This window comes from Schistocerca americana, chromosome 5, assembly GCF_021461395.2.
Source record: "Schistocerca americana isolate TAMUIC-IGC-003095 chromosome 5, iqSchAmer2.1, whole genome shotgun sequence".
Classification (NCBI taxonomy): domain Eukaryota; kingdom Metazoa; phylum Arthropoda; class Insecta; order Orthoptera; family Acrididae; genus Schistocerca; species Schistocerca americana.
In genome coordinates, this window is record NC_060123.1 from 128,081,196 (window position 1) to 128,095,181 (window position 13,986).

Genomic DNA, 13,986 nt, shown 5'->3' on the forward strand with positions numbered 1-13,986 from the left:
GCAATTTCTTTGGCTGCTGACGAGTGGAATTGTAAAACAAGCGAAATGATCAATTACATGTAAAAAGTGGTCGCTTTACCAACATGTTATCAAATGGTTGTAGCACAGAAACTTAAGTTTCCGGACATGTGATCCAATTCAAATTATTATCTACTCACTCCCCTCTGTAAGTCTAGAAGTTATTAGCAGGAATTTCCGGGAACCTTGTATACACAGAGCTGCGCAGAACATAAGTAGCATGTGGACCGCCCGATATATTGCGAGACCCCTCTGCCAAAGAAATGGACTACTTCGATAACTTGGTCATAAGAACATGGATCGAATCGTCGTTGGGTTCCAACTGTCGTTGCATCCGCAATGAATAATTTAGGGAGAGCACTTTATTATTCAAAACGGCACCGTGGGTATTAGAACTCCGCTCCGCCCCAATTCGAGAGCACCATGTACTGAATACCGTGTAGCGAGTGTAATACTGACTAAATTTTTCACGCTCGACGAGTCTAGCCTGAGGCATTTGTTTTATTTAAACACTCTGGCGGCAGGCTGGAAACACCGCACTAGACGCGCTGTAGAGCGGGCAGCTGCCAGCTCTCGGTGACAGAGGCGCGTGCAGCAGTGCAAATAGCCCCGTTATCACCGCCAGAGACAAGGCGGTGGCGAGCGCGGAGCTGCGCTGACTCGGCGGGACGGGATCCCAGAGGTAACAAGCGGCGCCGCTGCTGCTGCCGCTGCCGAGGAATTCCGTTCTGCCGACACAACAGCCCGCCTTTTTCCCGGCGCCGGGCCGAATGTTTGCGCCGCCACCGCTGCCAGGGCGGATGCGGGCGCAGCGGGGCAGGAGGTGCCGTATTTGCCGGCCAAGTTAGCACAGGCGGCGGCGCCTTCAAAGCGGCCAGCGCTAACAAGTGCGGCGCTTATCTGGCGCGGCGCACAACCGCCTCTGTGTGTGTGGACAAGATTACCGCCGCAAACACGCGAGCGTTGCCTCTGCCCGTCTATCTGTCCGTCTGTCTCTCTCCACCAACACCGCCGCTTCCTTTCGCACACGCCGAGGCTCTGCTGATTCACTGCGACACAGGTTCGTGCCTACCGAAGATGTCTTCTCAGCACTCACTCACGCGCACACACACACACACACACACACACACACACACACACACACACACACACGCGCACCGCTGTTTTGCGAACGTCGCAACTATTAGTTTGGTGCATAAGTCCGTTTTGTTTTGCATACTGGAATCCCGTCTGTTGTGAGTATTTATAGATTGTCATTTTTTATTTGTAGTTCAATGTTGTTAAATGCGTTTACACTTTGTCATTTCGAGATGTTTCAGGCCAGTAGAAGGGTGACAGCAGCAGTGTAGGCAGCCGGTAACATTTGCGCCGTGTATGGGAAGAATGCCGTTGCCAATAATATGGTTTTCTCGTTTTAAGGAGGATCGTTTTGACATTAGCGACTCTCCAAGTTCAGGAAGACCATCGGGATTTGATTGAGATCGTTCAAGCGCATAAATGCACAATGATCCACGTCACTGCACTCGAGAACTGGCAAATGTGATGAACTGTAGTCAGTCCACCGTCGTCGACATTTTCATGCAATGGACAAGGCTCAAAAATCAGGTGTGTGGATACCGCATGCTCTACGCCAAAATCACAAAAATCACAAAAATCAGCGGGTGCCCAAATGTGCATCTCTGCTTGCTCGTCATCAAATGGCTTGCAAACAACACCTACCATTCCTGTCCTGTATCGTTTCTCGTGACGAGAAATCGTGTCTTTATGTTAAGATTCAACCGGTGAAAGGGGAAAATATGAAAATGCCGTAAATGAAGTAGGACAAAGAGAACAGAAACGTCTAAAAAATCAGATTGACAAGAAGTGCAAAGTGGCTAAGAAGAAATGGCTAGAGGCCAACCGTAAGGATTTAGAAGCATATTTCGCTAGGGGAAAGATAAATCCCCCCTACAGGAAAATAAAGAGACCTTTGGAGAAAAGAGAAGCACTTGTATGAATACCAATAGCTGAGATGGAAAACCACTCCTAAGAAGCGAAAGCAGATTGGTGGAGAGAATATATAGAGAGTCTTTTGCAAACGAGATGTACTCGAGGGCAAGACTATGGAAATGGAAGGGGATGTAGATGAAGATAAGATGAGAGATACGATACTGCGTGAAGAATTTGATAGAGCACTGAAAGACTTTAAGTCGAAACAATGCCCTGGGAGCAGACAACTCCATTAGAACTACCGACAGCCTTGGGAGAGCCAGCAATCACAAAACTCTTCCATCTGGGGAAGAAGATGTATGAGACAGGCGAAATACCCTCAGACGTCAAGAAGAATATAATAATTCCAATTTTGAAGAAAGTAGGTGCTAACAGGTGTGAAAATTAGCGAACTACCAGTTTAATAAGTCACGGTTGCAAAATACTAACACGAATTCTCTACAGAAGAATGGAGTAACTGATAGAAGCCGACCTTGGAGAAGATCAGTTTGGATTCCGGAGAAATCTAGGAACACACGAGTTTGTACTGAGCCAACGCATCTCATAGAAGATAGGCTAAGAAATGGCAAACCTACGTTCATATCATTTGTATACTTAGAGACAGCTTTTGACAATGTAGACTGGAATACTCTCTTTCAAAAGCTATTTACAATTTGTGCAGAAACCAGATGGCAGTTATAAGAGCCTAGGGGCATGAAAAAGAAGCAGTGGCTGACAGGGCTGTAGCCTATCCCTGACTTTATTCAATATGTACACTGAACAAGCAATAAAGGACACCACAGAAAAATTTGGAGTAGGAATTAAAGTTCAGCGAGGAGTAATAAAAACTTCGAGGTTTGCCGATGACGTAATTCTGTCAGAGACAGCAAAGGACTTGGAAGAGCAGTTGAACGGAATAGACACTGTCTTGAAACCAGGATATAAGATGAATATTAACAAATGCGAAACGAGAATAATGGAATGTAGTCGAATTAAATCAGGTGATGCTGAGGGAATCAGGTTGGGAAAATAGACATTAAAGTAGTAGATCAGTTTTGCTATTTGGGCAGCAAAATAATTGTTGGTGGTGAATTAGAGAGGATATTAAATGTAGTCGGGCAATGGCAAGAAAAGCGTTTCTGAAGAATACAAATTTGTTAACATCGAAAATAGATGTGTGAGAAAGACTTTTTCTGAAAGTATTTTTATGGAGTATAGCCGTGCATGGAAGGTAAACATAGACGTTAAACGGTTTATGCAAGAAGGGAACAGAAGGTTTTGAAATGTGATGCTACAGAAGAAAGCTGAAGATGATTGTTAGATCACCTAACTAATGAAGTACTGAATAGAATTCGGGAGAAAAGAAGTTTGTGGGACAAACTGACGAGAAGAAGGGAGCTGTTAGTAGGACATATTCTGAGACGCCAAGAGGTCATCAATTTAGTACTGCAGGAAAGCTGGGGGGGGGGGGGGGGGGGGAGTCGTTGAGGGAGACCAAGAGATGAATATAGTAAGCAGATTCAGGAAGATGTACGTTGTAGTAGTTACTCTGTGATGAAGAGCCTCGCACAGGATAGAGCAGCATGAAGAGCTGCACCAAAACAGTCGTCGGACAGAAGACCACAACAACATGCTAACGTAAGGAAAAGAAAGGAAGCGCTGAGCTCAAGCAAAGCAGCATCTCGCCGCACAAAGGCCTGCACGCATCCACAAAAGATAATGTTATGTATCTGGTAGAACAACGGTGGTGTGGTTTACCACAAATTGCTTCCCTGAGCCATAACCGCCACTGCTGACATTCATCATCAACAACTGAGACGTTTAGCAGACGCAATCCACGAACAAGGATCAGCAAGACTGCTACTACACGATAGAGCCCGCCTGCTTTCTGCCAGAGGGAGGTCATTCTGCATCCATCTCTTCACCTGACCTTGCGCCCTCCGATTTTCACATTTCACACTTTGAGTCAAATAAATTTCAAGGAACTCTTCCTTTCCGAATGAAAATGCGGTACGAACATGGCTCGACGAGTTCTTCGCCTCAGAACTAGGTGATTTCTACAGTTGCGGACTCCCCAACGTTGGCAGACTGTTGTAAATAGTGAAGAAAACATATTATGGATGATTAAAGTCTGTTATATGTATCCGTTGTGTTTATGAAAATTATGGAAAAACGCTACGAACTTATGCTCCAACATAATATAATATTCTCTGCCAATGGTAGCGTATTCATTATCAAGTGTACCATTTGAAATGACGCCTTTGGATACTTCGTAACAGGGGCGGCTTTATGCTACCATGTTTAAGTCTCTCCAAACAGAAGCAAGTGAATCTACCACGGACTGCCGGCAGATTTTACAGTAATGCAGCAACTTAACTACAACAGTGTCATCGGGACATGTATCACTACTGTACTTGCAAGTAATCTTCGCGCTCTTGGTCGTCAGTTCCGAAGCAGCCTCCAAGCATCCAGTGATATAGCGCAACGTATAAACTACTGTACGAGTTCGTCAACAGTGCCGACATCAAGATACAGCTCATTGGGCTGCTAATCTAATGCTCTTGGTAATTAGAATGCCAGGGGAAGAACAAAGCCCAATCAATTGACTGTATTCCCATTGCTATTCAGCAGCAATATGGAAGGATCAATCTAGAAATCTAAGTCACTATGTACTTCCAATATATATGTCTCTGAATATCAGTATGATTGTAATATCCTAATCTGTTCTTATTCTGTTTAGATGGTAGTTATAGACCTGTACAAATATACCCGCAGATTTTGAAACCATTCTTGCAGGGCATACAAAAGAACATTTCACTGTTAATTCAGACATATTGGATGTTTCATACGTCCTGGAACGCTTAAAAAATAGTATAATCGTATGGGTAGCGTTACAAAATAAGAATATAGAGAATTTGCAACAGTAAACGCAAGTATTGTTTCTCATTGCAGGTGTTGGTCGCTTGGTGATATCACGATCAAGATGGCGCTCTCTGGAGCTGAGAAGGCTTTTTGCGTGTTAGAATTTGACAAAACGAAGAGTACAACGTACGTACAACAAAAGTTAATAATGAAGTCCGGAAGCCGGCCGGTTTGGCCGAGCGGTTCTAGGCGCTACAGTCTGGAACCGCGCGACCGCTACGGTCGCAGGTTCGAATCCTGCCTCAGGCATGGATGTGTTTGATGTCCTTAGGTTAGTTAGGTTTAAGTAGTTCTACGTTCTAGGGGACTGATGACCTCAGAAGTTAAGTCCCATAGTGCTCAGAGCCATTTGAACCATTTTTGAAGTCCGGGAAAGCAACACCATCCAGAAAGGCAACCTATAGTTGGCATGTCGAGTTCGTTGGAAGTGTGTGTTTGTGTGACAATACGAGAAGTGGCCGGCCAGGTGTGAATGCAAATGACATTGAACGAGTGAGAGAAGCTTTCACAAGGGATCCGGGAAAATCTCTGAACGGGTGAGAGAAGCTTTCACAAGGAATCCGGGAAAATCTCTACGCAGAGCTCCACGTGAGTCGGAAACGTCAACAGCGGCTGTGTGGCGTGTACTGCGTAAAAAATTAAACATGAAACCATACAGATAACAGTTCGTTCGAAATTTGCATCTTAAGACAAAGACCAGCGGTTCGAATTTTGCTGTGCATTGCATGTCAAAGATGATGGTTTTCTGAATTCGATAATTTTTTCAGGTGACGTTTCATGTCTCACAACAAATGGGAATATAAACAGATACAAATGTAGGATTGCGGGAATAGAAAACCCGCATAACATTGTTGAACACGAGTGAGGTTCTCCGAAGGTAAAAGTTTTTTGTGTCATGTCCCACAAGAAACTTTGTGGGTCTTTCTTCTTTGAAGAAAAAATTGTAGTTGGAGAATCCTTCCTTCAGATGTTGCAGAACTGGTTAAAGCCATTGTTTCAAACAGAATCAAAGAACTTTGTCCTTCTGTTAGATGGCGCACTCCTACATTTTCACCGTGTTGTTGGGCATATCTGAGCACAGTGCTACCCAATTGTTGGATTTTTCGTGGTTGAGCAACAGACCAATGCGTCCAGAATGAGATTTTCACTCTGCAGCGGAGTGTGCGCTGATATGAAACTTCCTGGCAGATTAAAACTGCGTGCAAACAGTTTTAATCTGCCAGGAAGTTTCAGACCAATGCGTGCTGAAATGGGCTCCTACGTCCCCGGATGTTATCCCTTGTGATTTCTTTTTGTGGGGTTAAGTAAAGGAACTCGTTTATGTCTCTCCTCTTCCAGGTGATGGTGTGGAATTGAAAAGGAGACATGAAAAGCAACAGCCACAGTCTCACAAGACATGTTGGCCTGTGTGTGGCAAGAGCTCGATTATCGCCTAGACGTTTGTAGGATCACACATAATTCCCGCATGGAGTGTATGTTATATGAATATTGTTGAAAAAAAAAACTTAAAATTTATTCTTTCAAATTATGTATATTGTTACTACGTAAGGCTACTCATTCGGCTGCAATACAGTTTTTAAAGAATTCCTGAACTTTTGAAACAAGCTTTACAGTCATTAATAGGGATTGAATTGGGAATATCCCAAATGTGATCAAAAGCGATTTATCATTTCTTACTGCGTTACCAGTAGGACTTTCATAGCATACTATCCCTGTGTAACCTTTGTTACATTTTTGTCGTGTTTACTCATTTCAGTACATTGTGGTTGTAAAACTTGTTTTATTTTGTCATGAACCCATTGTTCGTAATAGGATAATTCTTAAACTAATGTCTATTCTGCATTATCAAAACAGACTGTAATCTGTAATATAACATTTCCAGTTTTGAGATGGCTCTCTCGGCACGTTCCGAATGCCAATAATAATAATAAAAATAAAAACACCTAACTATAGCCGAAATAAAAGTTCTGTGTTGTATGTCACGCAGCTTTATTGCTGCAAGTTCTCGCGTGCATGAATGGTCTCTTAAACAACTATGGTTTACATTTTACAAGTCTTAGCTCAGGTTCTGCTAGTTCTTATATATATGGTCGAGAAGTGATTTACACCGAAGGTGCAAGTATCTTAAGAAAACAAATGTGCTTCATTGACCCAAGTGTGCAGTGATTCCGTTCTTCTGCAGCCCACCAGAGCAAGTGCGGAAATCTAGACTTGAAATACAACCTTAGTAAAGACTAGTAGAAAAACGAACTTTTGGACCCTGAAATGCAAATGGTCTCAAGAAGAGCCCACGGTACCCCATATACTGGTTTTGCCGGCGACGCACTCAATCTAGCGAGTGGCAGGTACGAATGAAAGTCGAAAATATACCGAAGTCTGCAGCAGGATTCCTCGTCCATCATTTCAAATAGACATATTCTTTTGAGCAGTGTGTATTTAATACGACCCAACAGTCGAGTAATGGGACCAGAAAATATGGAACGTCTGTGTCAGCCCACTGAATCGAACACACTGGTGCAGCCAATCACAATACCACAACTTTGCATGAACGGTTAATCGATGTAACTGATTGTGAGCGGTGATTACTTATGATTTATGAACAACTTAAAATGCATAAATTCTGCTGCGGGGGTGATCTGTAAATAACTCTCCCGCCCCCTTCCCTGAGCCTCCAAAATAACTGTGTAAGAGCATATCCGCTGTCTCATCAAACATCTGCAGAATCTAATTTCATTTTAGGTGGTCGCCGCACCGTCACGGAAAAGGTATTATTGTGAGCGTGACGAACAGCCTGAGTTTTCTGGACACCTGCGGTCGTGGAAGGGGCCGTGACTGAGGAGTTAACAGTACATATTGCGTCCACCGGGCGTGTGATGCGCAAAGACGAACGACAGGATTTATCACGGTCTGGTGTCTGAAACCGTAACTGGCTTCTTGTCAACTGAGGATACCTGTCCTGCCTCTAATCCCCAGTGGTCGCATCCAAAGGGCAAGCGTCGCTAATGCAGACTAATGACGAGCAGCGGCGCAGAAAACCACGAACTGTCGTGGCTCCTCCATAAGAAGGTGGCGTCATCTCCTGGTCCGTAATGCACGTGGCGCATCTGAGGTCTAGAGATTTGCAGACGGTCAAATAAGAAACAATGGAGAGAAAGAGAATTGTGTTCGCGTCGGACGCAAGCATGTTAACGAAAACATTATTTCTCTCGAACACTGACCGAAATGATTTCATCATTATTCTTCTGGAATGCAAGAAAGAGTCTGAAGTACGGAATCATCTTAGTAGTATGTAATAACAGCTAGAATCTGAGCAAGTAATTAGAACAATAATGAGATATTGCGGAACTGTTGTCGGCTGAATGTTACATTGTGGACGTTCTGACCAAGTGTTACTAACACCATAGGCCTTTCAACTTAGAAAATGAAGATGCGACAAAGTCGGTCATATGGGTGGGAGACATTAATTAACTTGCAATAGACCATGTGGAGCTATCCTTTATAATAACAACACCTAATTATGCTGGTTCTATCCTATCTTTGTCTGAGAGGCAACTACATACTAAGTTTGTTGTTTACCAAAACTTTCGAATCGTTACACGGGGAACGAGGTTCCGCATGTCAGAGCGCTGTTGAACTGATGGCGAAGGCATTTTCGTGTGGTAGATACTTTCATGGGATTAAATGGGGCCTGTCTTTATCTGAAACCACAGAATAATAAAGGAACGAGATTACTATCACGTGCATCAGTCCGAGCACCATAGGTGACTTGTATCTTCAACAACTTAATGTACCATTCAGTCTCTCCAGAACTGTGTAAAGATGGTTCGAAGAACACTCCATGGGTCAGTGTGTGCTTAGCCGGCCGCGGTGGCCGTGCGGTTCTAGGCACTTCAGTCCGGAACCACGGGACTGCTACGGTCGCAGGTTCGAATCCTGCCTCGGGCATGGATGTGTGTGATGTCCTTAGGTTAGTTAGGTTTAAGTAGTTCTAAGTTCTAGGGGACTGATGACCACAGATGTTAAGTCCCATAGTGCTCAGAGCCATTTGATACGATTTAAATCGTTGCACCCACATTATTATCAACGCATCTTGTACTAGACAAACTAAATTCAACGATTGTGTCCAGGCGACCAGATGTCATCCCCTGACTATGACGTCGTTGGTCGTAAGTACGGAGGTGGAGGGCTGCGGTTAGCACATCGTTCTTTCCGGCTGTTTACAAACAGGAACCACTATCTCTCTTAGGTTTGTCCTCAGAGTGATTACATCCCATTCCAGTCTTCTGAAAAGTTTTGTACTGGTCCTAAAACCAAGGTCCCCCATGATCCTCGCTGACCGATCAGTTTTCATTAAGCTGATGAGATCTCGACTATTGCTGAGCCGTTCTCGCGGCGAAAAGCCAAACTGAATAGAAGGCAGGAAGTTATATCTCAATAAAAGGCATAGTTACGATGGATAAGAGAGAAACAAGAATGCTAGGCTTTGCCGTACGGAGTACTTCCTAAATGGTGCCTAACCTTGGAGCGCGTGGAGGACAGGCGCGTTCGGTTGACCAGGCAGCTATAGTCTGTCTGTAAACTGAAGAGCGAGCAGCGCCTTTGGTGGGGGAAGTGGCCTTTCCCGGAAGAACGCTGCCACTGGCCTACAGGGCCACCCAAAATCAGTTGCCCTGTTACCCGTCTAGCGGTGTAGTTCAGCGTGCAGTGATATACTGATATACGTCGTTTCTGTTTGTGGAATCTTTGTTGCCAGCGTCAGTCAGTTGACTTTGTGTACTCACTGATATACTTCAGTATCCCGAAGTGATGGATAATCGCCCTGCATTGCAAGAAAATGTGCGGAATACGAAGAAGAGGAGGTATTTGCGGAGTAACGAGCGTTCGATCGTCTCTAACGTTATTACAGCGTGTGTTAAGGAGGCAACACAAAAAGAACTGTTGGTTAACATTAACAGCCCCAATCAAAGGGCTGCAGTTTATGCAAACGTCAGCCTCGCCACTATAGGACGCATAAGGAAGGAACGTGAAAACAAGCCGCATGGTTTACTGGAATCGCCGCGAAGGAAAACTGATAATTTAGGGAGGAAACCCATTGTCATAGACAGTTTCACAAAATCAGTCATTCGACAAACGATGGAGGACTTTTACATAAACCAAAAAATAGTGCCGACATTACGGAAATTGCTTAATGCCGTGAAACAAAAAATACATTTTCCTTGGCAGAAAGATGTTTTACACAAGACATTGCGTGAAATGGGATTTACCTGGAAAAGATCTGTAAGTAAACGAAAGATTCTCGTAGAAAGAACGGATATAATTGACTGGCGATGTAAGTATCTGATCCAAGTGAGGAAATTAAGGGAGCTAGGCAGAAAATTCTTTTATATTGATGAAACTTGGGTGGACAATAACATTACTTACAGAAAATGTTGGCAGGGCCCTGGCGTTGAGGGCATTATGGACAATGTTAGCGGAAGCAATAGGATTATAGTGGTGAATATTGGATCAAAAGATGGGTTCTTACCCAACGCACAGTTGGTTTATAAAGCGGGTTGTGCAACAGGAGACTACCATGGGCAAATGAACTACGAAAATTTTTCTAATTGGATATCGAATAAAGTGATTCCGAATCTGCCACCGAACTGTGTTATTGTTATGGACAACGCTTCATATCACAACAAGGAACACAACAAAGCTCCAACTAGGTCCTCGAATAAAAGCGAAATGATTGAATGGTTATTAAAAAATAAGGTGGAAGCTGAGTTGACAATGAGAAAAACAAAATTATTTGATTTAATTAAACAACATAAGCCGGAAGACAAAGTATTTGAAATTAATAAAATACTTGAAGCCCATGGACACACTGTGCTGCGACTTCCACCATACAACTGTGACTTAAATCCAATTGAAATGGCGTGGGCAAAGCTCAAGAATTTCGTCAGAGGAAGAAATATTCTTGGAGATATTTGCATGACGAAGTTGCTGCAGTTGGTGAAAGAAGGTATGTAGACATTTTCTGAGCTTCCATGTTTTATTCCGAACTAAATTTTGCCGTAACCGAAAGAGAGCGTATACAAAAACTTGTCCCAATTGTTACAGGTTTTGAAACGATAAGTCAAGATGACTGGAGTGCATACTGCCTCCATGTGGAGAAACTTGAAAGAGAATATTGGGTTAAGGATGGGGTTATGGAAGACATAATAGACGCTATAGTTATTAATTTAGAAAGTGATGACGACGAGGACGACGACGACGACGACAGTAATGATAGTGACAATGTTGATGATGACCTCTAAAATACGATGTATGTAAACAGGCAATGAATATTTTTTTGAAAAATATGTTGTGTGTTCTTTCAAGCCTGACTCTGCTCATACACTATGAAATTTCTTTTGGTAGAAATGTAGTACATGGTAGTAAAAGATTTTCCAAGATAAATACAGTCAAATGTTGTCCAAAGCAATAAATACCATTATCACTTATTGTACAAAACCAGGAATAACTTGAGAGCTTCATGGTAAAATCAATTAACGTTTCGCTAGCAGAACGTGATTCAATCACGTAATACATTTAATGCCTAGAGAACAGCAGCATTTGAATATACTCTGTCACTAAAACTCTATCTCGGTTACTATTCACATGATTCTAAGGAATATTGCTTAAAACATGTGTGCAATAGCTAATCTAAACACTACTGAAATTTCTTTCGAGACACGTATACCGATTCTGGACTTCTATGTAAAAAGCTTGACATACAAGGTGCGTTCACATATTAATTTTTATTTTTTGGTAAGAACTTTACTTGTTAATCTACAACAATGTTATCCTATTCAAAATATTCCCCAGTACATGCTATACACTTATGCCAGTGCTTTTTCCAATTCCCAAAACACTTTAGGAATTATTTCCTCGGGATAGTTCATAGGCCTTTTGACTGCATTTTTAATCTCACCCATTCTTGTAAAACTGCTGTCCTTTAAGGCCTGCTTTGAAATGTTTATACCACTTGTGTGTTCTGGGTTTACTCATAAGAGACTCACCAAAAGCAATATTTAACATTCCTAAAAATTTGATACACTTTATTCCATTCTTATAACAAAATTTAGTACAGATTCTCTAATCTATTTTTATACAAAACAAATAATAGTTGATGCTACCAAAACACATATAACTTTTTTGACAACTGAGAGCCGGCCGCGGTGGTCTAGCGGTTCTGGCGCTGCAGTTCGGAACCGCGGGACTGCTACGGTCGCAGGTTCGAATCCTGCCTCGGGCATGGGTGTGTGTGATGTCTTTAGGTTAGTTAGGTTTAAGTGGTTCTAAGTTCTAGGGGACTTATGACCTAAGATGTTGAGTCCCATAGTGCTCAGAGCCATTTGAACCATTTGAAAACTGAGAACTGGGTAAATACCCAATATGCAAAACATTGCACAGATACTTTTCAGACATGTTTACGAAGAGAGTGGCAAAAAAAGCAGTGCAAACCGAACTAATACAAAACACGGAATTATAAATTTCTGCTTACTTTTTAAACACTCTTCGTGTTGCAAGAATTGTTAAGTTCCAATGCAGACCCTTTAAAGAAAACTTCTACATTTTAGTAAGAACAAGCCTTAAATTCTACAGGTTGATTGCACTATATCTGGTTCGTCTTACGAATAGAGGAACATACATTCACATGAAGAGGCATTCGGTTCTATGTTTGTAGTAGAATACTGACTTCCGTTCTTATGTTAATATTATTTACTCTATAATGTTTTGTTTCGAAGAAGCTATCGTCTTTTGTTTTCCTTATACTCTTAATGCATTTGTCTAAAAATAAACACAGCCGGGACGTATCTGTACGCGGCGTCGCCACAGATATGAAGCGCGCACCGCCGCAGGGCCGGTACTACGTTGTGAAACAGCCTGTAGAAGCGCCCTGTGACGTAGCAGGGTAGGCAGAGTGGGGACTCGCTTGCTCGCTCTTCAGTTTACAGACAGACTATAGCAGCGCGTGTCGCACAATAAGGCAGGCTGCCGCGGCAGCGGAGCAGCTGACTGCCGCCCGTGGCGGCGGTGCGTGGCCAATTTTATTTCTGGCGGCAGGCAGGCCCCCACGCAGTATTTACTCTGGCCTGCTTCCACCGGCAGAATTATGTTTCCTCTCAGCGCGCGCCACGGCCGCCTGTGTTCTGGCGACACAATGTGGGCCACGTGTTCTGCGCCCCTCCCCCGGCAACTATCGTGTTGCCTTATTCCATTACTTGAGTTATGATGTTCTCCACAATCATTTTCTGAACGTATCGTAACAAGCAACAGCGAATGCAGATACAGTTCAAATTCGCGCCTGCATCTAGTTGTCAAGTTACAATCTCATCGACTCCGTTAAGCTCGTTGCAGCAAACAACAGTACAAAATGACTATGCCACACTACATCACACTAGATCACTTGATCACTAAATCACTCACGATAGAAGTGGAGTGACATTAAGTTCTTCAGCTTCTTTGCTGTGTCGTTTTGCAAGATGACGAAATTATCCACTGGTAAGTATAGCATGAATTGCAAGGTAAAGGGCTGAAAATAACATCTTCAAAAATGGTTCAAATGGCTCTGAGCTCTGTGGGACTTAACTTCTTTGGTCATCAGTCCCCTAGAACTCAGAACTACTTAAACCTAACTAACCTAAGGACATCACACACACCCATGCCCGAGGCAGGTTTCGAACCTGCGACCGTAGCGGTCGCGCGGTTCCAGACTGTAGCGCCTAGAACCGCTCGGTTACTCCGGCGGGCCAAAAATGGTTCAAATGGCTCTAAGCACTATGTGACTTAACATCTGAGGTCATCAATCCCCTAGACTTAGAACTAATTAAACCTAAGGACATCACACACATCCATGCCCGCGGCATGATTCGAACCTGCGATCATAGCAGCCGCGTGGTTCCGGACTGAAGCACCTAGAATCGCTCGGCCACCGCAGCCGGCAAAGAACAAATCCAAAAAAAAAAAAAAAAAAAAATGTTCAAATGTGTGTGAAATCGTATGGGAATTTACTGTGAAGGTCATCAGTCCCTAAGCTTACACACTACTTAACGT

At 43.2% G+C, this 13,986-nt stretch overlaps 2 protein-coding genes across 2 annotated transcripts in view; one reads left to right on the forward strand and one right to left on the reverse strand.

Annotated features, from left to right (window-relative positions):
- Positions 1-13,986, reverse strand: part of LOC124616232 — a 148,077-nt gene that overhangs the window by 102,849 nt on the left and 31,242 nt on the right. The gene's annotated exons all lie outside the window — the stretch shown is intronic.
- On the forward strand, positions 10,871-11,214 carry LOC124616050 (calsequestrin-2-like). Its single transcript, XM_047144284.1, has 2 exons — positions 10,871-10,909; positions 11,008-11,214. The coding sequence occupies exons 1-2, from the start codon at positions 10,879-10,881 to the stop codon at positions 11,202-11,204; spliced, it is 228 nt and encodes a 75-aa protein (XP_047000240.1). The 5' UTR covers positions 10,871-10,878; the 3' UTR covers positions 11,205-11,214.